Consider the following 25813-nt stretch of genomic DNA (forward strand, 5'->3'; position numbering starts at 1 on the left):
CATGTAATAATGCGATAGTTAATGAGCTTGCTTGTGAAGTTCCTAGACACGGTTAATTAAATATGGTATGAAATAACACACATTACCAGCAACCCTTATTTTACTAAAAATGTTGATCAACACTAAAACGTGTACTGGCCAGACATCGTTTTATGTTGACTGTGCCATTTCACAGAAAAAATTGACGCAATTGATCAGTCAAAGAACCTGCAGCCAATTTGATTCACAAAATATTATCTTACACATTTGTTGGTTAAAAATATTAGTTCTTGCTAGAATAACCCTAAAACAATGAATTACCTGTGAGAAATGCCTTAAGTTGTTGAACTTAAAGTTTAGTATAATATAAAACTGTGATTATGTTTTTGTTTTTGATATTTATGCTTTTTTGTTGTATTCAGTGATGAACATTCTATCTATGAAAATCAGTTAACATTTTTTCTTTTGTTGTAGACAAGCAAGCCTATAGACAAGAACCTGCTTTACGACCGTATTGCTGACAGTTATGTTGCCCTTTTCACAAGCATTAATGAGGATGTGAAGGACAAGTTCTTGATGGTAGGCCCTGTTATATGAAATATGTGCATCATTTTATGTGACATCAATTGAGCAGATTTGTACAAAAATAGTGGCCAGCCTAGGTATAGACCAGTTGGCGCATTGGCCAATCTCATCAGTTGCTGTTTGCTATAAAGTTTTGGGAGGTTTCATGATCAAATTAGCAGACATTTAGACATGTCATTAAAGTATACCAAAGCATAAGTATATTGCATGACATAGGTCATTTATTATTGCAATGTAAGTCTGGTTTTGTTATCATCATTATTTTATCAGTAAAGTTGATCTTATGTTGTGTGTTACTACGAAAATGTATATTAATCATAATATGGTCATGCTTGAACCAATAAGATTGTTGCATACAACTGATCTACTGTCTGTTCATGCGAATCATGTGAGTTTGGTTGATGGTCATCAAACAGATAAGACCACACTAAAGTTGAAACACTTTTAGAAACAATTAAATAGCTGGACAAATATTTTAAAATTTGTCCCAGCTTTTGTGCTTCAAGTATGTTAATGAGGTAGGAGTGCTGGGACACACTCAGGATCCACACAAAATGCAGCCTTAGGCGTGGAAAGACCAGATAAACTTCAAAATACACACACATCATCTGTTAATTTAACAGAAATTCAGAGTTTTTTTAATTCTATAAGGCGTAGAAATAATGAAATATATGTCTATTAATGTAAAAATATTAAGTTGATTCTGTTATTTACAAAGAATATGAAGCAGATAAATATTTTGACATGGAAATAATTTCCATGTATTTTTATGCCCCCGGATCGAATGATCAGGGGTACATTGTTTTTGGCCTGTCTGTCTGTCTGTCATTGTATGTGTCTGTCTGTCATTGCATGTGTCCCAAAACTTTAACCTTGGTCATAATTTTTGCAATATTGATGATAGCAACTTGATATTTGGCATGCATGTGTATCTCATGGAGCTGCATATTTTGAGTGGTGCAAGGTCAAGGTCATCCTTCAAGGTCAAAAGTCCAAAAAAAAATCAAAGCGGCGCATTAGGGGGCATTTTGGTTCTGACAAACACATCTCTTGTTAATGTAGAATTTCGGCATACAGGTTACTGGTGTAAACATTAATGCAAAGACAGGTGAGATACTCAACCAAGTCTTACAAAAGGCAATGTTATTACTTGTATGATGATTCCTTAATTTGGAACAGCAAACAAAGCGTTGTTGGATATGTGTTATAGGAATACCCTGATTGCCTGGCCCAGGCGGTCTTTTCAGCCTATTGGGAAGCCTTCCCAGAATCACGGGCCAAGTTTAGTGACCAGATGAGGCAGGATCTCATCAACACAATCTGCGAGTGGACCACAGGTGATCAGTATAACCTAAGATTTATATAGGCTTTTTTAATTAGATACTAAGTTATAAGAAATGTCTAAATTACGGTGTGATTTTATAATATTATATTAACACTATCATTATTGGTTTGTTGGAGTTTTGATAATATGTAATGTGCGCATAGTTTATAACTTAATAAATAAATCATTACAATATTCTTAAAATTTAATATAGAATAAACATGCATCAAACATTAACAGCAAGTTTAATGCTAGTTTTTTACCTGAGGTGAGTGTATTAAACACAATTTTAGTTATCCACATATTAAGGAAATCTTCTAAAATAATTATTGGGCTTATGACTATGAAATTGTATTATCTCAATGTTTGTTGTGATCATCTAAATCTTTTGCCAAATAAAAGCTGATACATTGTATGTATCAAGAACTGTCATTGATAAATGTGTTGAGATTAGTTTTGAGACTAAGAAATAATATAGTCATAAGTTTTGGCCCAGAAATGTGCTTCCTATGTGGCAGGTGTGAAGCCGGTGCCAGGGACGTTCAAGGGCTGGAGCCTGCGCCGTCTGCAGTCGAAGCCCAGTAAGGGACTGGAAAAGGAGCAGAGTAGGACAGCAGAGCAGATGATGCAGGCGGCTGCACTCAACAAGGAATGTACGATGCCTGTAATTGCTAGCGATAGATAGTAATGGTTGTATATGATAGATTGATGATGCTTTATTTAGGAACAAGGCAATGTTCTCATGATTCCAATACAGACATAATGAATAAAATATGCAACATTGTTATTATCATTTGGCTTTGCAGTTTCTGCTTTTTAGGACTGAGTTTAATTGCTTCCTGTCAATTTCTCTTTTTCTGTTGTTGATAATTGTAAGGGTCAAACTTTGAATGTAAGGAACATCTTTTTTCTAGCTTTTTTCAATATGCTATTTAAAAAATATTAATATAAGACGTGTGTTAATATTTTCTCATAGAATTCACAGTATTCTTAAATGAAGTGTTGAGCATTGTAACCTTTTTTTTATACAAAATGCACTTGTGATTTTCCAAAGCATTTATGAGCTGTTTCTTGTGGCATAGGCGGCCAACATAGCTTCAGACCCACCTGGGCAATCATGCAGTCTGGTCAGAGACTAATTTGTTCACTATAATGTCATGCAAAGTGTCTTATTAGCCAATAGGGTGGATCCTGGCTGGTCTGGAACTACGCCAGCTGTATATGGCTAATGACTTATTTGTGCTTTATACGGCTATTATGATAATGTTTGTGATTTCATATGAATGGAAATTAAATCCTTTAACAATAGCTGTGGAGGAGTTTACATTGTCGAGGTGAAACACAGAATCATCTATTGTCTGTTCTAGTGAACTACTCCCTAGACGTGGATTCCTTCACTAAAATGGTTGACAAAATGGGTACTGATCAGGTCTCGTATGGTGTGACCCCTGTAGGAATGGCACAAGATCTGACGCGCTTGACAAACACCTCATCCCAGGTCCCGACCACCGTGTCACAGTCGAGGCTGGCCACAGCTGGCACCAGCAGGAGGAAACCAGTTGAGGTACAAGTATTTGCAGTCTTTTCAATTGGTGTGTATCAGCGGATACACATTCAGTATCAAATTTAATTTAACCTACATTGGTTCAAACTGGCAAAAGATCATGGTGATAAGATGTTTGTGGCAACTGACAAACTCAGCTAGTAAATAAGTACACTATTAGTCTACAATTGCAAGCAATGTGATTCAAACAAATGGCAATAATGTTGAAAAAAATCTTAGTTCATTTAACCATTCCAAATAACTGACTCTTTGAGTTGACACTTCAAGATTGCAATTGTTTTATTGTTCAACATATCAGAAACTTTGACCCAAGAAAACTGCAGATGATTAATTTCAGCTTTTTAAAATAGTTTGATCAGTTCAAAGAACCAAAATATACCCAGCTGTATAAATCTAAGAATCTTAAAAAGCCCATTTGACAGATTTTTTGGATTTTTGGAATGTTAACATGTTATATGCAGGCTATGCCATGTTGTATTGTTTGGTCTGAGCTATATTTTACTGATTTTTTTTAACAGTCTCATCAGATTGGACCAGGACCCACCTACGAGAGGGTTAAGTTCAACATTCAAGGTCGAAGTCCCCTTATTTCACACTACCTGCACCTGCGGAAACTTCGTGACATGCATCAGCCTGGAAAGAAGGTTCGCAGAACAGAGATTGTGAAACTTCCGTCGCCGGGTCCCACATACCGCCAGCTGATCCAAAACACTCTGGCCATGACAAAGGCTTTGAGCAAGGAGTACCAAAGGTCATAATAGCAACTTTTTCATAGATTTTGATAAATGCTTTTATCAGGAACATGGACTAATTTAATTACTAATAATTGACGTAATTTACTATGTAATTAAAATTACTTATGAAAGTATAATGTTACTAGAAATCTAAAAGAATTATGTTATCTCTTAAAAAGTATAATACATTTTTTATCCCCACCGAAAAATTTTCAGAGGGGATATAGTAATTGGTCCTGTCCGTCTGTCCATCTGTCCGTCCGGCTGAAACATTGTCCAGAGCATAACTCCAAATCTATTAAATGGATTTACTTTAAACTTAGAATATAAACAGATGGCAACTAGGAGAAGTGCAGTGACCAAGACCCAAAACTCTATCTACCTTAGTTTTTGAATTATCTCCCCTTTTATATGATTTTAAAGTACATTTTTGTCCGGAGCATAACTCTAAATCTACTGAAGGGATTTACTTGAAACTTGAAATATACACAGATGGCAACTAGGAGAAGTGCAGTGACCAAGAACCACAACTCTATCTACCTTAGTTTTTGAATTATCTCCCCTTTTATATGATTTTATGTAAATTTTTGTCCGGAGCATAACTCTAAATCTACTGAAGGGATTTACTTGAAACTTGAAATATTAACAGATGGAATCTAGGAGAAGTGCAGTGACCAAGAACCACAACTCTATCTACCTTAGTTTATGAATTATCTCCCCTTTTGTATAATTTTAAAGTACATTTTTGTCCGGAGCATAACTCTAAATCTACTGACGGGATTTACTTGAAACTTGAAATATAAACAGATGGCAACTAGGAGAAGTGCAGTGACCAAGAACCATAACTCTATCTACCTTACATTTTGAATTATCTCCCCTTTTATATAATTTTAAAGTAATTTTTTGTCCGGAGCATAACTCTAAATCTACTGAAGGGATTTACTTGAAACTTGAAATATAAACAGATGGCAAGTAGGAAAAGTGCAGTGACTAAGAACCATAACTCTATCTACCTTAGTTTTTGAATTATCTCCCATTTTATATAACTTTAAAGTAAATTTTGTCCGGAACATAACTCTAAATGTACTCAAGGGATTTACTTGAAACTTGAAATATAAACATATGGCAACTAGGAGAATTGCAGTGACCAAGAACCATAACTCTATCTACCTTAGTTTTTGAATTATCTCCCCTTTTATATAATTTTAAAGTAAATTTTTGTCCGGAGCATAACTCTAAATCTACTGAAGGGATTTACTTGAAACTTCAAACTTAAACAGATGGCAACCAGGAGAAGTGCAGTGACTAAGAACCATAACTCTACCTACCTTAGTGTTTGAATTATATCCCTTTATTTAATTTCAAAGTAAATTTTTGTCCGGAGCATAATGAATTATCTCCCTTTAGTTGTTTTTACAAATATTATTCTACTCTCTAAAACAAATGTTGTCATACAAGCAAACACATTTCGGCGGGGATTTGGCACTACTGTGACAAGCTCTTGTTTTCCTAATATGGACCCAAATGTTGGCCCTTAAGGAGCAAAATCTCAAAGTGATTTTTATTTAATTTGCCATTTTGCCAATCTTTAAATAAGCCCGATTAAAATATTTAAGATTGATTACAATTTCTTTTTTCATGGGATTTGGCTGGTAGACGTCAGTTTGGAAACTGTTTGAATTGCAAAAATTTTAATGCAACAAAAAAGAATCGTGGCTTAAACTGATGAGAATATAAACTGTATAAAAGAAGGTCATGAACATGGTTTGCAAAGTACATGAATAGCATATCTCATTAACACAGCTTAAGTACTTTATTCATCCTTAAGTTTGTCTGAAATAAGTAAAACATTAAACAATTTCATAGAAATCAAAAAAATTTCATCCTTACAACATTCATACCACACTGATGATAAATTGCTATAATTTTTTCTATGAAAGTGGGTGTTTTTTTTTGTTTTTTTTTGACAAATGCAAGTTTGGTGGTGTGATGTTCAATCAAACACGCATTAATTTTCCACTTTTGATTTCAGGATCTGCGAGCAGACAGACCAAGAGATTTTGGAGTTGGAAAAAAAGCAGATTGCTGCAAACCGTGAGTTCAACGCTCTTACTAAGGAGCTGTTGTTTACGAAAAACCCTGCTGACCTGCGAATACTCAGTGACAAAATAATTGGACTGAGAGTAAGTGACCTGTTTTATTGCCATTGGTTTATTGCAAATGTGTTTTATACGCCTGTTGAAAACGGGACATATTATAGTTTCACCCTTAGCGAGCGGGCGGGCGGCAGCGTCTACAGCAGTGTCCGCTCTCTAATTGTAGTAGTTTTCATCCAATATTCACCAATCTTGGTCAGAAGTTGTATCTAGACAATATCTAGGTCAATGTTTAAATATGGATCCTGCCGGTTCAAAAACTAGGTCAGGGGTTCACTTAGTGCATTTCAAGGATTTTGCATGGTGTCCACTCTCTGATTGAAGTAGTTTTCATCCGATGTTCACCAAACTTGGTCAGAAGTTGTATCTAGACAATATCTAGGTCAAGTTCGAATATGGGTCATGCCGGGTCAAAAACTAGGTCATGGGGTCACTTAGTGCATTTCAAGGATTTAGCATGGTGTCCGTTCTCTAATTGAAGAAGTTTTCATAAGATTTTCACCAAACTTGGTGAGAAGTTGTATCTAGACAATATCCAGGTCAAGTTCGAATATGGTTCATGCCGGGTCAAAAACTAGGTCACAGGGTCACTTAGTGCATTTCAAGGATTTAGCATGGTGTCCGCTCTCTTATTGAAGTACAAATGTTGTTTTCATCCGATCTTCACCAAATGTAGTCAGAAGTTTTGTCTAAATGATATCTAGGTCAAGTTTAAATATGGATCATGCCGGGTCAAAAACTAGGTCACGAGGTCACTAAGTTCATTTCAAGCATTAAGCATGGTGTCTGCTCTCTAATTGAATAAGTTTTCATCCAATCTTCACAAAATTTGGTCAGAAGTTGTGTCTAGATGATATGTAGGTCAAGGTCAAATATGGATCATGGTAAAGTTATCGAGTTGTCCAAAACTTAAAACGGGTGTATCTTGTGACAGTTTGGCACTCTTGTTTATAAATATTTTGTAATGAAGTATGTTTTCAAGGTGATCAATGGTCTGATGTTTCAAGACTACTTGTGTTGCATGTTTCTGCTTCCATTAAAAAGCAGAGAATATAAGCCAAAGGGGAACATGTGTGGTGGGCCGCCATTCAGTCAGCCAGCGTCCAAGATAGTTTGACTGCGCTCTTTTTCAAAAAGATAAAATTGGATCATCATGAAACTTTTTGACAATATTGATGGGCAAACCAGTTTGGCCGAGTTCAATAACCCATAAGATCACCTGAAGTAGTCCTGAATTATTGTCCTTGCATTTTCGAAAATTTGCCATATTATTGTTTTCCACTTTGTACCTAAAAAAAGATAAATAAAGCCAGGCCTATAAACTGGCTTATAATGTGACCAATTTGCACTTCAGTCGGTTTTGCAAATAAACACAAGGAAACCAGATTGAACCTATTGTATTGCATATACAAATTTAAGACACATACAATATCCATAGTACATTCTCAATCATCTACTTTAATCAATCATCTACTTTAATCGTGTAATATAATGAATGCAGTAAATGATCTGTCACAATAAAATTGATTTTAATAAAACATGTAAATGCATTGGAATTGTGTAAGTCATTTTTAAATACAGTCTTCTCTCGTTATCTCGAAGTCGGCGGGAACAAAAAAAAATATCGAGATTACAAGAGTTCGAGATATCCGATAAGGCGTTTTCAAAGAAAAAATGAGACGAAAATTTACCTTGTTTTTAACATCTATATACCTGCTAAGTGGTCTAACTAAAGCCGTCACCGTGTGGCATAATACTCTATTCTACCCAATCTATTACCTGATATATACGCGTTTTTAGGAGGCACGATTAATTTGCTATTTAAATGCTTAAAATGACGTTTTAAGTGTTACTGAATTGCATGAACACATGCGGTTATCATTTGCTAAACTGTCGAGTAAACATCCGGTAATGTTGCTTTTTAAAGTTATGATGCAATTGGTGTCCAATCAAGACGAGGGTTTTTCATCTGAACATGCGTAAATCACGTTCCGGAATATTGAACGTGTGCATTTTTTATTTTGAAATGCAAAGTTCAATCGATTATTAGTACAGGATAAAATAAACCCACAGGTTATAAAGTGACAGGCCTTACTCAAGTGTTAATGGCTCATGACATCACACTCGTTTGGTCATTGATGCAATTAACGGATCAATTATCTATTGCACAGTATTGGGAGCAGCCGGGCGAAGCGGGACGGTGAAGTATCAAAGAAAAAAAATTTCTCACCTTTGTCGACACTGGGACAGTTATTCGCACTTCGAGATAAACCACAGTAAATACATGTAAAATCGGGACTGTGGACACATTTTTTTATTGAGATATCGAATTATTCGACATAACAAACATCAAGATATGCTGTGTTTATTAACATAGATAAAGAAGGAAAAAAGTTGGGACATTGAGCTTACTTCGACATATCGAGAAAATCGAGATATCCGATGTCGAGATAAGGAGAGTAGACTGTAATTATAAAATAAAACACATTGTTTTCTACATTTATTTAAAAAACTTAATTCCACATGAAATCATTATGGTAGATTAACAAAACCACATATACATATATAGCCCAGTAGTTATTGTCTATGAGTTGTGAGTATTATAATATTAACAAACTATTTTTTGAGGCTACCATGCTTTTGTTTGTGACTTGTTCCAAGTATTTGAATACTAATAATATTTAGACAATGTTTAGACATTTTCAGCATAATAACGTTTGAATGAAGCCTACAAGTGAAACTGCATACATTTAATAATGACTGATGTCTTAATTAAACATAGGACTAATTTGCAAGCTGGTCTGGAGCTAGGCTGGACACATATGGCACACCGCCCATTTTTTTCGCATATTTTGCACAACTTTACTTTCCCATGCTTATGATTATAGACATTTGTAAAAACTTTCATTTGATGTACTGATAAATAATTGCATGTTTTAGAAGCCTGTAAGAAAACAGGTAAATCTTACGTATTGCCCATTCCACCACATGCATGGGAATGTTGTATTCAACCATTTTTTTTTGTAATTAAATTAAGATCGAAACATGAAGTAGTATTTGTAAAATAAAGTAAAGTTTTTATTGTGTATTTTAAATTAGTTCTTTGCCTTTTGAAAATACCTTTTCATGAAACTTACCTCATATATTTATCATAAATGGGACTAGGCAGTAAAAGAAAACCTGATCAAAGTCGACACTTGCATGATCAGATTCAGAAAATTATCAGTGTTTGCCCCTGGTTGAATGATACATTTAAACATGCCCCACATTTTCCTCCTCTGCCAGCACGAGTTGTTCACAATATTCTTACAGTGATCCCCATGCATTGTATTCAATAAAGCAAGCATGGGACACCGCTATGAGGAGTAATGATTTGAATTAATTGCCTTAACTGCTTTATGAAGACATTATTCAGCTGTTAAAATTTTCTTCTTCATTTTGGAGAATCTAATATCATGCTAATTGTATGTGCTTTTTAGCTCACCTGAGCACATACTGGTAGTGCTCAAAAGGAACATTTATTATACCATGTCTGTTGTCTGACAGTGCATGCCTGAGTGTGTGTAGGCAAAAGCTTTTCTTCTTAAGACTTCTTTTCCTGAACTTCTGGGCAGATTTTAAGGAAACTTCACATAAATGATCTTAAGGTGACCCTTGTTTATAGTTTATAAAATCGTTCACGTCCGCTGAAACTATAAAAAAAATCTGCTTCTCTGAAACCATCAGGCTCAGAGGTTTAATACTTGGTATGGTTTTTTAGCTCTGCTGTTTTCGGAGAAAACCCAAGGTATTGTCATAGCCAGTTCCCCGTCAGCCGTCCGCCGTAGGCGTCGTTCTAAAACCTTTACATTTGCTTTAAAATCAAAGTGCTTCCACCTACAACTTTGAAACATTATATGTTGATGCACCTTGATGAGTTCTACACGCCACACCCAATTTTGGGTGACTAGGTCAAAGGTCAAGGTCACTGTGACCTCTAAAAAAAAATATAAAAAAATTGACAAGCTTTCGCAGCCGAGCGTTGGCACCCGTTATGCGGTGCTCTTGTTTTAAAATAATAATCCTCTTCCAAGTTTGTATAAATCATGCCCCTGGGTACAAAGTTTGCCCTTCCATGGGTTGTCTTGTTTTCCTGATATGTTTATATCAAACACTCTTAATATCCTCTATATATAACTATAAGGCCCAGAGGTATTTAGCATTATTTTAACATTGTATTGAGGTGGGTCAATTGTTTCCTTATATAAATACAGTGAAATCGTAATCTTCTTTGAAACTGAAGGCCTTGAGATTACGTATGAACCATGTTACACTATATGGTGGTGCTCTACCAAGTTTGTTTGTGTCATGCCTTTGGGGTCATAATTGGCTCTTCCAGAGACGTAGATAGCTACGTCTCTGGCTCTTCTTCCTTAATATGTGTTATAGTGAAAATGTAAAAGATGATCCAAAACTATAGTCTTTATGAAAAACTTGATATATTTTTAATATTTAGCAAAGTTTTCTTAAAATTGACCCCTTTGATCACAACACCCAACAATCCAGGGATGCATATATATATCCAGTATATATAGACTTTCATGGAATAACTACTTTCCTCTGAAACCAGGCACAGATTTCTGGTATTTGGCTTGTAATATGAATATACTGGTGTTCCACCAAATTTATTCAGCTTGTTTTATTAGGTTCAAAATTTGCCAGGCCCAATTGGTAACTTTGGAGCCATATTGCACAGAACTGAGAATCCACTGTTTCCATCTAAGATCATTATAGTATCACCATTTGCATTGGGTAAGGGAATAAGGGCCAACAGAAATCCACACAGCTTTCTCTAAAGTATGGCTGTAGTGCAAATGTATGAACACTACATAAGTCATTTTTCCCAATCATCATGACACTTGTTGAGAACATTAGTTCTCAACAGGGCTATATCTAAAATGGTATAAAATCATCACTAAAGATAGTTCAATGACTTTGGTTCTCAGGTAAGAGACCTAGGGCTTTTTAGCTCGACTATTATATATGAAATATATATAGTGGAGCTATCCTACTCAGCCCGGCGTCGTCGTAAGCGTGATCGTGAGCGTGCAAATGTTAAAGTTTGCGTACCACTCCAAATATTTTCTATGTCCCTTGACATTTTGCTTTAATATTTTGCATGCTTCTTTACCAACATGACCCCAACCTATAAACAAGAGCAGACAACTGTATCAAGCATTTTGTAAGAATTATGGCCCTTTTTTCACTTAGAATATGCATATTATTGATAAATCTATGTTCAAGTTTGCTTACCACCTCAAACATTTTCAATGTCCCTTGACATATTGCTTCCATATTTTGCAAACTTCTTAACTAACATGACCCCAATCTATAAACAAGAGCAGACAACTGTATCAAGCATTTTGTAAGAATTATGGCCCTTTTTCCATTTAGAATATGCATATTAGTGATAAATCTATGTTAAAGTTTGCGTACCACCTCAAATATTTTCAATGTCCCTTGACATATTGTTTTAATATTTTGCAAACTTCTTTACCAACATGACCCCAATCTATAAACAAGAGCAGACAACTATATCAAGCATTTTGTAAGAATTATGGCCCTTTTTTCTCTTAGTAACTGAATATTTTGTTAAATTTTGTGTTGTAGATCCACTTGACTTCTAAAGTATCAAAGCTATTGCTTTCAAACTTCAAATATTTTCTTACTATCATGAGGGTACTGTACCTGACAAGTTCAATTTGACATTGACCTTTGAATGACCTTGACTCTCAAAGGTCAAAAGAATAAATTTTAGTTAAATTGCCATAACTTCTTTATTTATGATCAGATTTTATTAATACTTTGACAAAACAACACTTACCTGAATACCACAATGGATTCCACCCAAACAATACCCCACGTCCCAACCCGTAGAATCCCTGCCCCCCCCCCCCCCTCCAAATTAAAAAAAAATAAAATTTTGTTTTCCTTTTTTTATTTTTGAAAGATCGTCTAATAAATGACCCCACCCCACATTATACCCCCCTCTCAACCCCCCACCCCCCCCTACCCAACCCAAAAAGAATATTTTTTTCTTTGAAACATGGTTAAAAAAAACAAAACAAATATTTATTTACTTTATTTTTGAAGGACCGTCCAAACTTCCCACCCAAGCTATTGCTATCAAGCTTTAAATAAAATCTTATTAGTTTGTTTTATGTCTTTACAAATGTTCAATAGATTGTGGAAAATATACCTGAACTATTACCTTGAACTTATTGAATAATTTGAACAATTTCCCCATGATGGCTTACGTTATACTGTCGAGTACTCGAATAGTCGAGCGCGCTGTCCTCTGACAGCTCTTGTTTATTCACGATTTCGACATTGTTAAATCACGCGTAACGAGACTGCCGAGATAACGCGAGATTAAGGGTTCGGGGGGGTTCTGACAGTATTCGCTCTACAGCAGACACCTTACCTATCCGCTATATTTACTTTATAAATAGAATAAAAGCGATAAATTGCCGATTTATTACTAATAAAAACAATCATAATTTTTATTATAACGTTCAACGACTATCTGCTCGATAATAGTGCAGTGCAGTATCATTGTAATTAACGGCTCCGTAATTAACTACCGGTATTGACAAAAATAACAAGATCATACCTTTCTCATGTTACTGTACTGTGTGCTGAAGTGTCAATAATTAAAACAACCCCAGACTTATAATTTTTGAGTGCAAGTTAATTTAAACCCACCCACTAATTAAAAATAACTTTAGCTCATTTTTCTAAATTTTCAGAAATAAAAACCAATTGGTACATGTATTTGCACATTTTAGTAAACATAAGACTACTTTATTGTTAAATTTGTAAATTGTATAATAATCTATATATTTGTATTACTTCTGTTGCAAGCCTAACTTATTGTGCTTTTAAAATACATAAAAAATCTATTGTTGACAACTATAATATTATTTAAGATCATTATTAAGCAAAAGTAAGTCCCTAATTCCAAGCTTACCCCGGCCAGTTAAACCGGTAGAGTGCTGATCTCTGACTCACTCATGGGTTGGTAAGTTTAAGCCTCAACTGGGATTCATCTCTTAGAAATAATTACACCTTAGGCTACCCTGTCTGTTACCAAAATTGCAGTTGAGGGTCACCGGCATACATGTATCAAATACATTGCAACTATGTGCTGATGTTAACATTTCCTGAAGATTCAACCACTGAGCAGGATTACTAAGTTAACCCCATTTTATTAGTGAAAAAAAAAACAACAGTATTAGTTGTATCCAAAAAGACAAACCAACTAGTACCTACTAGTACTATCATAAGGAACATCACCCATAAACCATCTATACTTCTAGGTCTTATGGTTCTGCTACATCAACAGGAATAAGCTTTGGGTTAATGTTTTCTCTGTTAATCATAGGGATTACAGTTTATAATATTTCATCCCGACAACAAAATCTTTACAATGATAGTATTCATTTTACAGTCAGGTTTTACTTCTTTTAGGTTAAAAACTAAAAAGTGAATCAGTTTTTGAGATGAGCTTATACCAAACACACACACAAGCTCCTGCAAATACACACACTTTAATGAGAAAGTATTTGGACTGTCACGGTGATTGCTTGTTGGTTGGAATGTCTCATACTAACCAGAATATACAAGCAGTCTTCACTTTAGCATTTTTGAACATCTAACAGCAGCCTGAATCTTTATAGAACAGATTAAAATACCCACTAGCGCGACTATATGAATCAGGAAATTTTAATAGCCCAAAATTAATACATATTACTAGCCCCGGGCTGTCGGGCTAGGGATTAGCGTCAAGACTGTAAGAGCAATAACAATTCTTCAAACATTGATACTCGTCTTCTTTTGAACAAATCTGCCATGACGGGTAGTTAATTGGGATAGCCCAACACACAACCAATTAAGGATGACTGTGATGCAGGTGAAAGTTTAACCCGGGTATGGATATTAAGCCAATGGACATTTGACCAGGGCCATTTATTTTAATTCAAAGTAAATGTTTTCTTGGCAGTGTTAATAGTCATGTCAACACATCACATGTTATGTTAAATGATTACATGACAACATTGGATGTGTAGCAACTTAAACCACCATCCATTTTATTATATTTCTGAATGTGTAGGATATTTTTTAATATAAGGGTATGAAGTAGACACACATCTGAAGTATCTTTATTTTATTTATTTCAAAGAACATAGTTATGTAACTGTGATGATGTATAATATTTATTGCAAGAGTTAATAAAATTGCAGGTGTAGAAATCTTGAGATTCGTGCAGAATTAGATACACTATCCCAGTTTATGCTGACACTGTGATGTTCCTGAAAAAAAGTTTCTATAAGTTATTACAATAAACCATTCAATAACATTTAAAGACAGCAAATTTATCTGTTTTAAAATAATTGTTCTTTAAAAAAAAAAGTATTTTACCAAATGTCATCGAACTTCTAATTTGCCCAAACTTAACAAGTAAGATATTTTTCCATACCCCACCCGCTTTAGCATGTTTCGTTTTTACCTATTTTAAACACAATAAAATCGAAATAAAGCATAAACATGAATGACAATTAAATCAAAGATACTAAGCTAATAAAAATTACAAAAAAATATCATACCATATAAGTAATATCTGCAAATTATTGGGAAATTATAATTGCTTCAACACAGAACTGTATGCAGACGCACTGCAGTAGGTGATCGAGTACCCCCCCGACCTCACTAAATCCACCCAGAGTTGTCTCCCTTAAAATAATGTCGAAAAGGTGAATAATCCAAAACATTATTGCAGTGTGACTTTTGGTCTAGTTGGAAGAATGTATATCTGGGTTTAAAATACATTGTATTATAGCTGTTTAAAATTTTCCTGCGTACTTGTTGGCGAGCATTTTTCTGCAAAAAATGCAACTATTTTTAGATGATTTTCAACACTGGGTTTTAACAGCGAAACTTTACAACAAGTATCCTGGATTCTTTACCTTTTTGTGCTGGTGCGCATTCACAACAATAGAGACCCGGAATGGGGTACACAAAACACTGTCTTGTTCACATTGTCAGTATTATTTTCCAGGCGTTTTTAAGCGGCAAAATACAGGAAGATATTAAATATAACTTTATTTAATGTGAATGAGACAAAGAAATACATTATCAGATGACAGATTTAATATATATTAATAGTAAAACATCTAAAGATTTTTTTTTAAGTGGCTGAAGTCATCTCATCTAAAAATTTAATTTTAAATAGGAAATTTAAGTATGACGTTGAAAAAATACTTCACATGAAGAAATGAATACATCACTATTATTGAAACGTTATAATAATTACCACAAAGCAGTAAAACGCATAATTCATTATTGTAGCGACTAAAACAAGGCTGTATACTTCATTGTCTGTTTCAACAAACAGATAGCTAGATCATTAACACAGACTCACTAGGCGCTGAATTGTTGCCCATGCTTACTTAATTTCATTACCCCAGACGTATACGCGTTTGTGACTTACAACATATCTTGTAAACAAACACGTACATTTTCTTTTTCGGAGACCAATACAAGTGGCTTAATATTGAACAGATGTATTTGAATAAAAAATAATATTCAAATATAGCTTACAAAATACGAATATTATAAAACTTACGAAAAATTTTACTGTCCGGAAAATAATCGCCAAACAGTAAACGAAACCTCAACGAAAAACTACAAACATAAACTCATATTGTTTTTTTTATCTTGATTTAGTGATGAAATTATATAATGGTAATAATAAACACTGCTGAATTGCATTGATTTATTATGCTCCCCTTCGAAGAGCATATTGCTTTGCTCATGTCCGTCTGTCGGTCGGTCGGTCGGTAGGTCCGTCCACCAGGTGGTTGTCAGACGATAACTCAAGAACGCTTGGGCCTAGGATCATGAAACGTAATAGGTACATTGATCATGACTTGCAGATGACCCCTATTGATTTTGAGGTCACTAGGTCAAAGGTCAAGGTCACGGTGACCCGAAATAGTAAAATGGTTTCCGGATGATAACTCAAGAACGCATACGCCTAGGATCATGAAACTTCATGGGTAGATTGATCATGACTCTCAGATGACCCCTATTGATTTTGAGGTCACTAGGTCAAAGTTCAAGGTCACGGTGACCCGAAATAGTAAAATGGTTTCGGATGATAACTCAAGAACGCATACGCCTAGGATAATAAAACTTCATGGGTAGATTGATCATGACTCGCAGATGACCCCTATTGATTTTGAGGTCACTAGGTCAAAGGTCAAGGTCACGGTGACCCCAAATAGTCAAATGATTTTCGGATGATAATTCAAGAACGCATATGCCTAGGATCATGAAACTTTATAGGTAGATTGATCATGACTTTTTGTGATCGCCGTCGTGCGTTGTGTGGCGTCAACATTTGCCTTTTTAGCTCACCTGATTGCTCAGGTGAGCTTTTGTGATTGGTCGTCTGTCCGTCCGTCCGTCGTCCACATTTGGTTTGTAAACACTCTAGAGGCCACATTTCTTGTCCGATCTTTATGAAACTTGGTCAGAAGATTTTTCCCAATGAAACTGGGTCATGCTGGGTCAAAAAACTAGGTCACTAGATCCAAAAAAAGAAAAACCTTGTAAACTCTGTAGAATTCAGGTTTCATGCCCAATCTTCATGTAACTTTGTCAAAATGTTTGTCTTACTGATATGTTGGTCGAGTTAAAAAGTGGTTCCGGTCCGTTGAAAACCAAGGCCGCCAGTTGGCGGGTCAGTTTTCCTTATTTGGGTATAGAGAAACCTTGTAAACACTCTAGAAGTCAAACTTTTTCCCCATTCATCATGAAACTTGGTCAAAACATTGGTTTTATTGATATCTCGGACGAGTTTGAAAATGGTCCAGATTGGTGAAAAAACATGGCCACCAAAGGGCGGAGCAGTTTTCACTATATGTATATAGTGAAAACATGTCAACTCTCTAGAGTCACATTTTTGGTCCAATCTTCATAAAATTTGGTGAGAACATTTGTTTCCTTGATGCGTGAGGTAAGTTCGAAAATGATTCTGGTCTGTTGAAAAACATGGCTGCCAGGGGGATGGGGCAGATTTCCTTATATTTTTATAGTAATAAAGGCTCGTGAACAGTCAAGAAGTCACATTGTTTGCCCAATCATCATGAAACTTGGTCAAAACTTTGGTTTTATTGATATCTCCGACAAGTTCCAAAATGGTCCAGATCGGTGAAAAAACATGGCCACCAGTGGGTGGGGCAGTTTTATCTATATGTATATAGTGAAAACATGTGAACACTCTAGAAGTCACATTTTTCGCCCAAATTTCATAAACTTTGTTCAGAACATTTGTTCCCTAGATACGAGAGTTGAGTTCCAAAATGGTTCTGGTCCGTTGAAAAACATGGCTGCCGGGGGGGGGGGGGGCGCATTTTTCTTATATTTATATAGTAAAAAAGCTTGTGAACACTCTAGAAGTCACATTTTTTGCCCAATCATCATGAAACTTGGTGAAAAGATTGGTTTTATTTATTATGCCCCCCTTCGAAGAAGAGGAGGTATATTGTTTTGCACATGTCGGTCGGTCCGTCCACCAGATGGTTCCCGGATAACTCAAGAACGCTTAGGCCTAGAATCATGAAACTTCATAGGTACATTGATCATGACTGGCAGATGACCCCTATTTATTTTCAGGTCACTAGGTCAAAGGTCAAGGTCACAGTGACTCGAAATAGTAAAATGGTTTCCAGATGAAAACTCATGAATGCTTGCGCCTAGGATCATGAAACTTCATAGGAACTAGGGCTGTAACGATACATTCGAATTACTCGAATACGGCTGTGGACGAATCGTATTCGTTATTCGCCACCTCCCGCACCGAATATTTGACGAATACAAACAACGTGGTTTCGAGTTTGAAAGTTTAATCATCTCATCTTACCTTACAAATGAAGGTTCATACAATAAACCCCTATATTTAAATGTTCTTCTCCTTATTCCGGCGTTTTTCATCATGTTTATCCCACCCACTATGTTACACAGTGAGATTATCAACAAAAATGGCGGGCACTGGTTGAATATTTGAGTTGTGGTCAGTATTTATGGGGTAATGAAAACTATTTCTTGTTCAATACTTTTTCTATTGTCACACTGTTTTGATTCAATATATCAAATGAGCATATGTCAGATAGGTTACATTGAAATATCATCTACATCACCTATCTGGCATATGCTCATTAAAAAAATGTGAATGGGTACTGTCACTTATGTGTCAACTTTTGACTCTTTTAATTGTTCTACTCAAGGATTTTATTGGTACTAGTCATCATCACTGACTCATGTTTTCAAAACTGTGTTCAAAGTTTAAGTTCTAGTCAGTGTTTTGTGATTTCAAAGTGTTATATTTCATATTTTCTTTATGCGATGATACTCAATTAATCAAAATTTTGACAAATACTCATAGTTTCATACTATATAATGTCATGTCAAGTTGTCAGTATTACTTTTGTTCATTGAAATTCATATTCGCGAATAAATATTCATATTCGCCACCCTGTATTCGTGATACGTATCGTATTCGTCACCTAGTGTATTTGTTACCGCCCTAATAGGAACATTGATCATGACTGGCAGATGACCCCTATTTATTTTCAGGTCACTAGGTCAAAGGTCAAGGTCACAGTGACTCGAAACAGTAAAATGGTTTCAGGATGATAACTCAAGAATGCTTATGCCTAGGATCATGAAACTTCATATGTACATTGATCATGACTGGCAGATGACCCTTTATTGATTTTCAGGTCACTAGGTCAAAGGTCAAGGTCACAGTGACTCGAAAAAGTAAAATGGTTTCCGGATGATAACTCAAGAATGCTTACGCCTAGGATCATGAAACTTCATAGGTACATTGATCATGACTGGCAGATGACCCCTATTAATTTTCAGGTCACTATGTCAAAGGTCAAGGTCACAGTGACTCAAAACAGTAAAATGGTTTCCTGATGATAACTCAAGAATAATTAGGCCTAGGATCATGAAACTTCATAGGTACATTGATCATGACTGGCAGATGATCTCTATTTATTTTCAGGTCACTAGGTCAAAGGTTAAGGTCACAGTGACAAAAACCGTATTCACACAATGGCTGCCACTACAACTGACAGCCCATATGGGGGGCATGCGTGTTTTACAAACAGCCCTTGTTTATATTTATTTTTTAATTAATCATCATGGCGAATGTCGTTTGAAAGTCAATGTGCATTACAATTATTATCCAGTGTGTCAAACTGTGATTAAATACTTAGTTTACCAGTATGTCATTGAAAAAAATATCTCGATCACTTGATTGGTATGCCCATTGGAGTGTGAGGTATTAAATATTGCACTTGTCCATTAGTTTGTGCTTTCCTCTCTCACTACCGGGTGGACATCACCAAACTTCCACGGTTGAATGAGCTTAATGGGTATATCATTGTTAAGACAGCCATTTTGGCCATGACGATTTTTTTTTTACAGAATCATGGCGTCTGTTTTTATGCCCCGGTAGGGTGGCATATAGCAGTTGAACTGTCCGTCAGTCAGTATGTCAGTCTGTCCGTCCGTCCAAAAACTTTAATGGTCATAACTTTTTCAATATTGAAGATAGCAACTTGATATTTGGCATGCATGTGCATCTCATGGAGCTGCACATTTTGAGTGGTGAAAGGTGAAGGTGAAGGTCATCCTTCAAGGTCAAATGTCTAATATATGGCGTCTGTCCGTCCGAAAACTTTAACATTGGCCATAACTTGTTCAATATTGAAGATAGCAATTTGATATTTGGCATGCATGTGTTTCTCATGGAGCTGCACATTTTGAGTGGTGAAAGATGAAGGTCAAGGTCATCCTTCAAGGTCAAATGTCAAATATATGGCGTCTGTCCGTCCATCCGAAAACTTTAACATTGGCCATAACTTTTTCAATATTGAAGATAGCAACTTGATATTTGGCATGCATCTGTATCTCATGAAGCTGCACATTTTGAGTGGTGAAAGGTGAAGGTCAAGGTCATCGTTCAAAGTCATATGTCAAATATATGGCGTCTGTCCGTCCGTCCAAAAACTTTAACATTGGCCATAACTTTTTCAATATTGAAGATAGCAACTTGATATTTGGCATGCATGTGTATCTCATGGAGCTGCACATTTTAAAAGGTGAAAGGTCAAGGTCATCCTTCAAGGTCAAAGGTCATATATATGGCATCCGTCGGTCCGAAAACTTACATTCACCATAACTTTTTTATGCCCCCGAAAGGTTGGCATATAGTTTTTGAACTGTCCGTCAGTCCGTCCGTCCATCCGTTCATCAGTCAGTCTGTCCGTCCATCAGTCGGTCTGCCGTCCGTCCGTCCGTCCGAAAACTTTATCATTGCCCATAACTTTTGCAATATTGAAGATAGCAACTTGATATTTGGCATGCATGTGTATCTCATGGAGCTGCACATTTTGAGTGGTGAAAGGTCAAGGTCATCCTTCAAGGTCAAGGTCAAAGGTCAAATATTGCAATATTGAAAATAGCAACTCAATATTTGGCATTCATGCATATCTCATGGAGCTGCACATTTTGAGTGGTGAAGGGTCAAGGTCGTCCTTCAAGGTCAAAGGTCAAATTTTGCAATATGGAAGATAGCAACTCGATATTTGGCATGCATGCGTATCTCATGGAGCTGCACATTTTGAGTGGTGAAAGGTCAAGCTCATCCTTCAGGGTCAAATGTCAAATATATGGCTTCAAAGCGGCGCAGTAGGGGGCATTGTGTTTCACAAACACTGCTCTTGTTGCTTATTGCAATATATAGTCTCAAACAGTTTGTTTTTAACTTCTCTTTAATTACTGAGCGGTTGATTCTTTCACAACTGAATCACTGTATTTGCTAATGTTAAGGAACTTTGCCTCCGACAAGTATATGATATATGGTCCTGTGTCTGTTTTTTCTCTACACAATATATAGTCCCCAAAATCTGCTATGGGAATTTCATTCAAACTTTAACAGCCAAGTTACCTTATTGAATTTAGGCTGTTATCCGTTTTTGCATGATTATGGTGCGTTGTCCGATTTTTTTCACTGTAAAAATTATCATCTCCAAATTGTTTATACTCATCACTTCTTAAACTGCATGCCATATATATATGATCGCAAGCAAATATTCTTTACAGCGATAGGTGTATGCATTAAGCCGTAATTGATATGGCCGTTTGTCAGTTTTAGCTCGGCTGTTTTCGGAGAAACCCCGAGGTATTGTCATAGCCAGCTTGTCGTGTCGTGTCATCCGCATCGTGATAAAACCTTAACATTTTGTTAACCTTTTGAACATTGGCTCTAAAATCAAAGTGCTTCCACCTAAATTTTTGAAACTTCATATGTAGCTGCACATTGATGAGTTCTACACGCCACACCAATTTTTGGGTCACTAGGTCAATGGTCAAGGTCACTGATTTCAAAAAAAATAATTCTGACAAGCTTTCATTTATTGAAAACTGCACCCGCAGCCGAGCGTTGGCATCCGTTATGCGGTGCTCTTGTTTATAAATACTATTTAATATATTGTCCCCAAAATTGTGTTTCTGATTGTCACAATGCCTCATTTCCTCTTTTTATTAGCAAACATAATTCAGTTGAAAGTCTCCATATTTGCTCAATGTTCTTTAACAATCAAAATTTTAATATTCTGCATACTTGTATTATCAGAAATATGTTCGGTTGTGTTTGGAATTGTTTAACTGTTTGATTATCATGTTTATTAATGTTTTTTTTTTTTTATTTTCATAAATCCTTCAATAACATTCAACAAAATGTATAATTTATCGTCATTTGCGTACCCTGAAATGCAATTGCCAATATAATAGGATAAATAACATTTGATATACAATTAAGTAATCATATGTTTGATAATTTCTATTTCTTGTTTTGAATCCCACCAACCCTGTTTTACAATAATGAAGCTCATTGATCTAGTGGTTGCACGCGCTGTATCTTGTTAAATGTGTGGTGCTTCCACTTGTATTGCTTTACCTGCTTCCAAATTGCTTTGCAGCATAAAATGTCAGCGGCATTGGTAAATGTTTTTTTAATACTGATGTGTGTTTTAGCATGTTCTTTATTAAAGGTTTATTGATTTAATAAATGGATGAAATTGTATTTATAACAGCAGAACACCTGTCTGTCGCATCTTGTGCCTTATCTTGTGTTTGTTTGCTTTGATGCCTTTATGGTTATCATATAAATGCTTCTGTTGCGCTGGTTGCCGATTTGATGCTTTCCATGAAAATATGTAGTAAATTTAGGTGTTTGCTTTGTATACATATACGTGTTTCTAACATGTAACGGGCACTATAGACATGTAATAAACTATAATCTTGCTTAAACTTCATTGCATATTTTTCGGCAATGAATTTATGCCTTTTAACAACTTATCATAATGGCATAGCTTGCATTAACAGATTATTTATGTATAATTCTATGAATATTTAACACATTGTATTATGAATTTCTTTGCAATATCTCTTGATATTGATCTATTTGTTATCACCTTTGTAGCATTTGAAGCATATTTTCAGTGGCGCATTTTTGGTCACTGCTAATGGATAAGAATGCAATCAATACCGGTACACTGCTTAAATTAATGATCTTTCATTATGATGAGCCGAATTGTTAAAAGGTTTATATCTATACAAATTGACGAAAAATTAACTAATGTTCAATGAGAATTCACCATCCAGCACAATAACCTACGCTAAACAGACTTGGCTTGTCATTCAAATTTTTGCAAGTGTGTTACTTTAATCCAGGTCAATTAAGCTCGGGAGCAACATACTTGTCCTTTCAGATAGCTGAAACTAACCGTATATTAACTTTTACTTAACTTACACAAATATTAAATTTCTCTAGGACAAGGACCGAGACACACCGCTGTTACAAGAAGACAGCAAACACCAGCAAGAACTCCCAGACGAGAGCAGTGATGACGACTTGTCGTCTCAAGGCAGCTATGGGGAATAGTTAGGAGCTATGGAGAATAACTGGGCCCTGCAGGGAATAGCAAGAGGCCACTAGGAATACCAATAGCTACCAACTGCGGGGAATAATTATACCTCGGCATACACTGTTTTGGCGTTATTTTGATGTACATGTTTACAACACGTTTTTGCATGCTTATATAACTAGGCGATTTGCTCTTAAACAAAGCTGACTAAAATGTTTGAGGGTTTTCTGGTTTCTGACAAAGCTCTAGTTAGCTATTATAAAATATTGTTGCTACGGTAACAGCTTTGTGGACTTAATAAATAGCAATGGACTGGTGTTACATAAGCATTCTGCCATTGTTTTTTGTGATATGTTTGTGATGGTAAATTTATTGTTTTGTGAACATATCTTTTTGACCTTATTGTCTGTCATTTTACATCTGCTCCGCTCGAACTTGCTGTAAGATTGTTTTTCATATTTAGGATAAGAAATAGTTTTATTAAACGTAAGTCGTACATTTAAACATGAATTAACATAACACAATCGTTACTCTTTTCTGATATATTTAGCCTCAATGGTATTTTTCAGAGTTTACTCAACAAATCAAGTACATGTTGACGTACATTTATTGTTATGCATATTTAATATTATCCCTACTTCACACGATCTGAGTATAAATTAACGTTAAAGGTCATGATTATAACAGTTATTGATTTCCCACCAAGCTAAATCATAATCCGTATGATTTGTACATATCTGTATTATGTCTATGCATTTCTAATGAGTTTGCGTCGGCTATCGGACAGATTCCATTACGAGTATGTTTTGACATATCGATGTACTCGTGTATTGAAGCCAATATCCATGACCATATTTGAATCATCTTAATTAAAACAGATTTGATACATCGTAAATTATGTATATTTGTCTGAAAAATGTGTTGTATTAACGAAAGTCTTATTATATTTAAAAAAAAACACTTTCATACACTGCATATATAATAGCGTACATGCTGGTTTTGGTATGTTCTAGCAAGAAAATATATGAACAATATATGAAATAACGGTAATGTACAAAAACAAAATAAATGAAATGGTTTCAAATAGATGTTATTGTTTTGTGGTCGACAACAAATCCACTAAAAATGATTCCTATGGTTAACTTTTTATATAATCGATATTATTAATATACAAAGAATACGTAACATTGTGTTCACATAGTGATGATTAAGTATCTCCGGTAATCATAATATGTAATAGACTGCTGATCATACACTAGAAATAACTTGAATATTTGTTAAGTACATATTCAAAAAAAGAGATGTTTTGATTGTAATCATGTTATCCGATCTGAATCCTACGAAAAGTGCAGTTTATCGAAAAGTATATTTCTGGCACATCCATCGGCATACAAAAACGCGATTTTTAAATCAAAAGTTAAAAAGATATATACGCAATTATACGCAAAATCCAAGAATGTTATATAATTATACAGTGTGCAAAATAGTACCGGTTTTTGTCAGAGGGCCGCTTAAACTTGAGTTGCTGTAACGTGTGGCCATGGCTTAAAAAGGAAAATGCTGTTTGTGGCATCTTAATTAATTTAGTCCGAATCTTTCGATGTTATGCTTGAATAAACTGTGAGCCGCGTCATGCGAAGATGCAGTAATAAAATCGGCATTTTTGATATTTAATTTGCAATTATGCGCAGAGCTCCAGATAAGGATTTAGTCTAAAGGGTATTATTGTTAAAGCGTATTACTCCTTTGTTTCAGCCATAAAGAGTATTTAGGAATATTTAGGGGTATTTTCCATTTCCATAGAAAACTGACAAAGTAAATTGTATGTTTAATCTAGAATTATTATTATTTGTTATTTATATTATTAAATGCAAACAGAATGAATTTAAAATGACGATATGAACAGACTTTCTTTACAAATATTCCCGCAGAAGCTGCTGTCGCTTAAAACGTCCCTTTTTGATCCACAAACATGATGGGCCGCCATTTTTATTACAATCTTATTTTCATTGTCTTACTTTTGATTCAAAGGTTTACTTACACTAAAGAGTCAACTGGATTATTGGTTAAACCATTTACGCACTTTAATCAATTTAAAATATGTACCAAGATTTGTATTGCGTTTTGTTACGCACTGGGCCGATTTTTGATGCGTTTTTTATTTTTTCAATGCGTATATACGCACATACGCCTCTTATCTAGAGCTCTGATTATGCGAACATCATCTTTATATTAATTGCTTAATTTCTATATGATAAAAGTTCAACCTTATGAATTTTCAATAGATTCTAGGCGTAAGTTTACACATATTTTATGGAAACCAATCTTCACAAATACAATACTGGTATATTTTATACAATGTTTGATTTAGGGGAAAATATTTCACTGACGAGTCGACGACGTTTTTCTTAATAATGTTGAGTATT

General features: G+C 35.2%; 1 protein-coding gene and 1 long non-coding RNA gene across 2 annotated transcripts in view; one reads left to right on the forward strand and one right to left on the reverse strand.

Annotated features, from left to right (window-relative positions):
• LOC127881455 (protein FAM227B-like) overlaps positions 1–24476 on the forward strand; it is a 44393-nt gene extending 19917 nt beyond the window's left edge. Inside the window, 8 exon segments of the mRNA XM_052429348.1 lie at positions 454–558; positions 1775–1901; positions 2407–2541; positions 3256–3452; positions 3971–4203; positions 6219–6369; positions 9283–9300; positions 23294–24476. Of these exon segments, the coding sequence (XP_052285308.1) occupies positions 454–558; positions 1775–1901; positions 2407–2541; positions 3256–3452; positions 3971–4203; positions 6219–6369; positions 9283–9300; positions 23294–23404 (1077 nt within the window). The 3' untranslated portion in view covers positions 23405–24476.
• On the reverse strand, positions 14539–15934 carry LOC127881456 (uncharacterized). Its single transcript, XR_008050050.1, has 2 exons — positions 14988–15934; positions 14539–14693 (listed from the first exon to the last, which is right to left on the reverse strand). It is a non-coding gene; the product is annotated as an uncharacterized LOC127881456 (long non-coding RNA).
• Positions 24477–25813: the final 1337 nt, after the last annotated feature.

The sequence above is a fragment of the Dreissena polymorpha genome, chromosome 5, assembly GCF_020536995.1.
Source record: "Dreissena polymorpha isolate Duluth1 chromosome 5, UMN_Dpol_1.0, whole genome shotgun sequence".
In the NCBI taxonomy this organism is placed as follows: Eukaryota; Metazoa; Mollusca; class Bivalvia; order Myida; family Dreissenidae; genus Dreissena; species Dreissena polymorpha.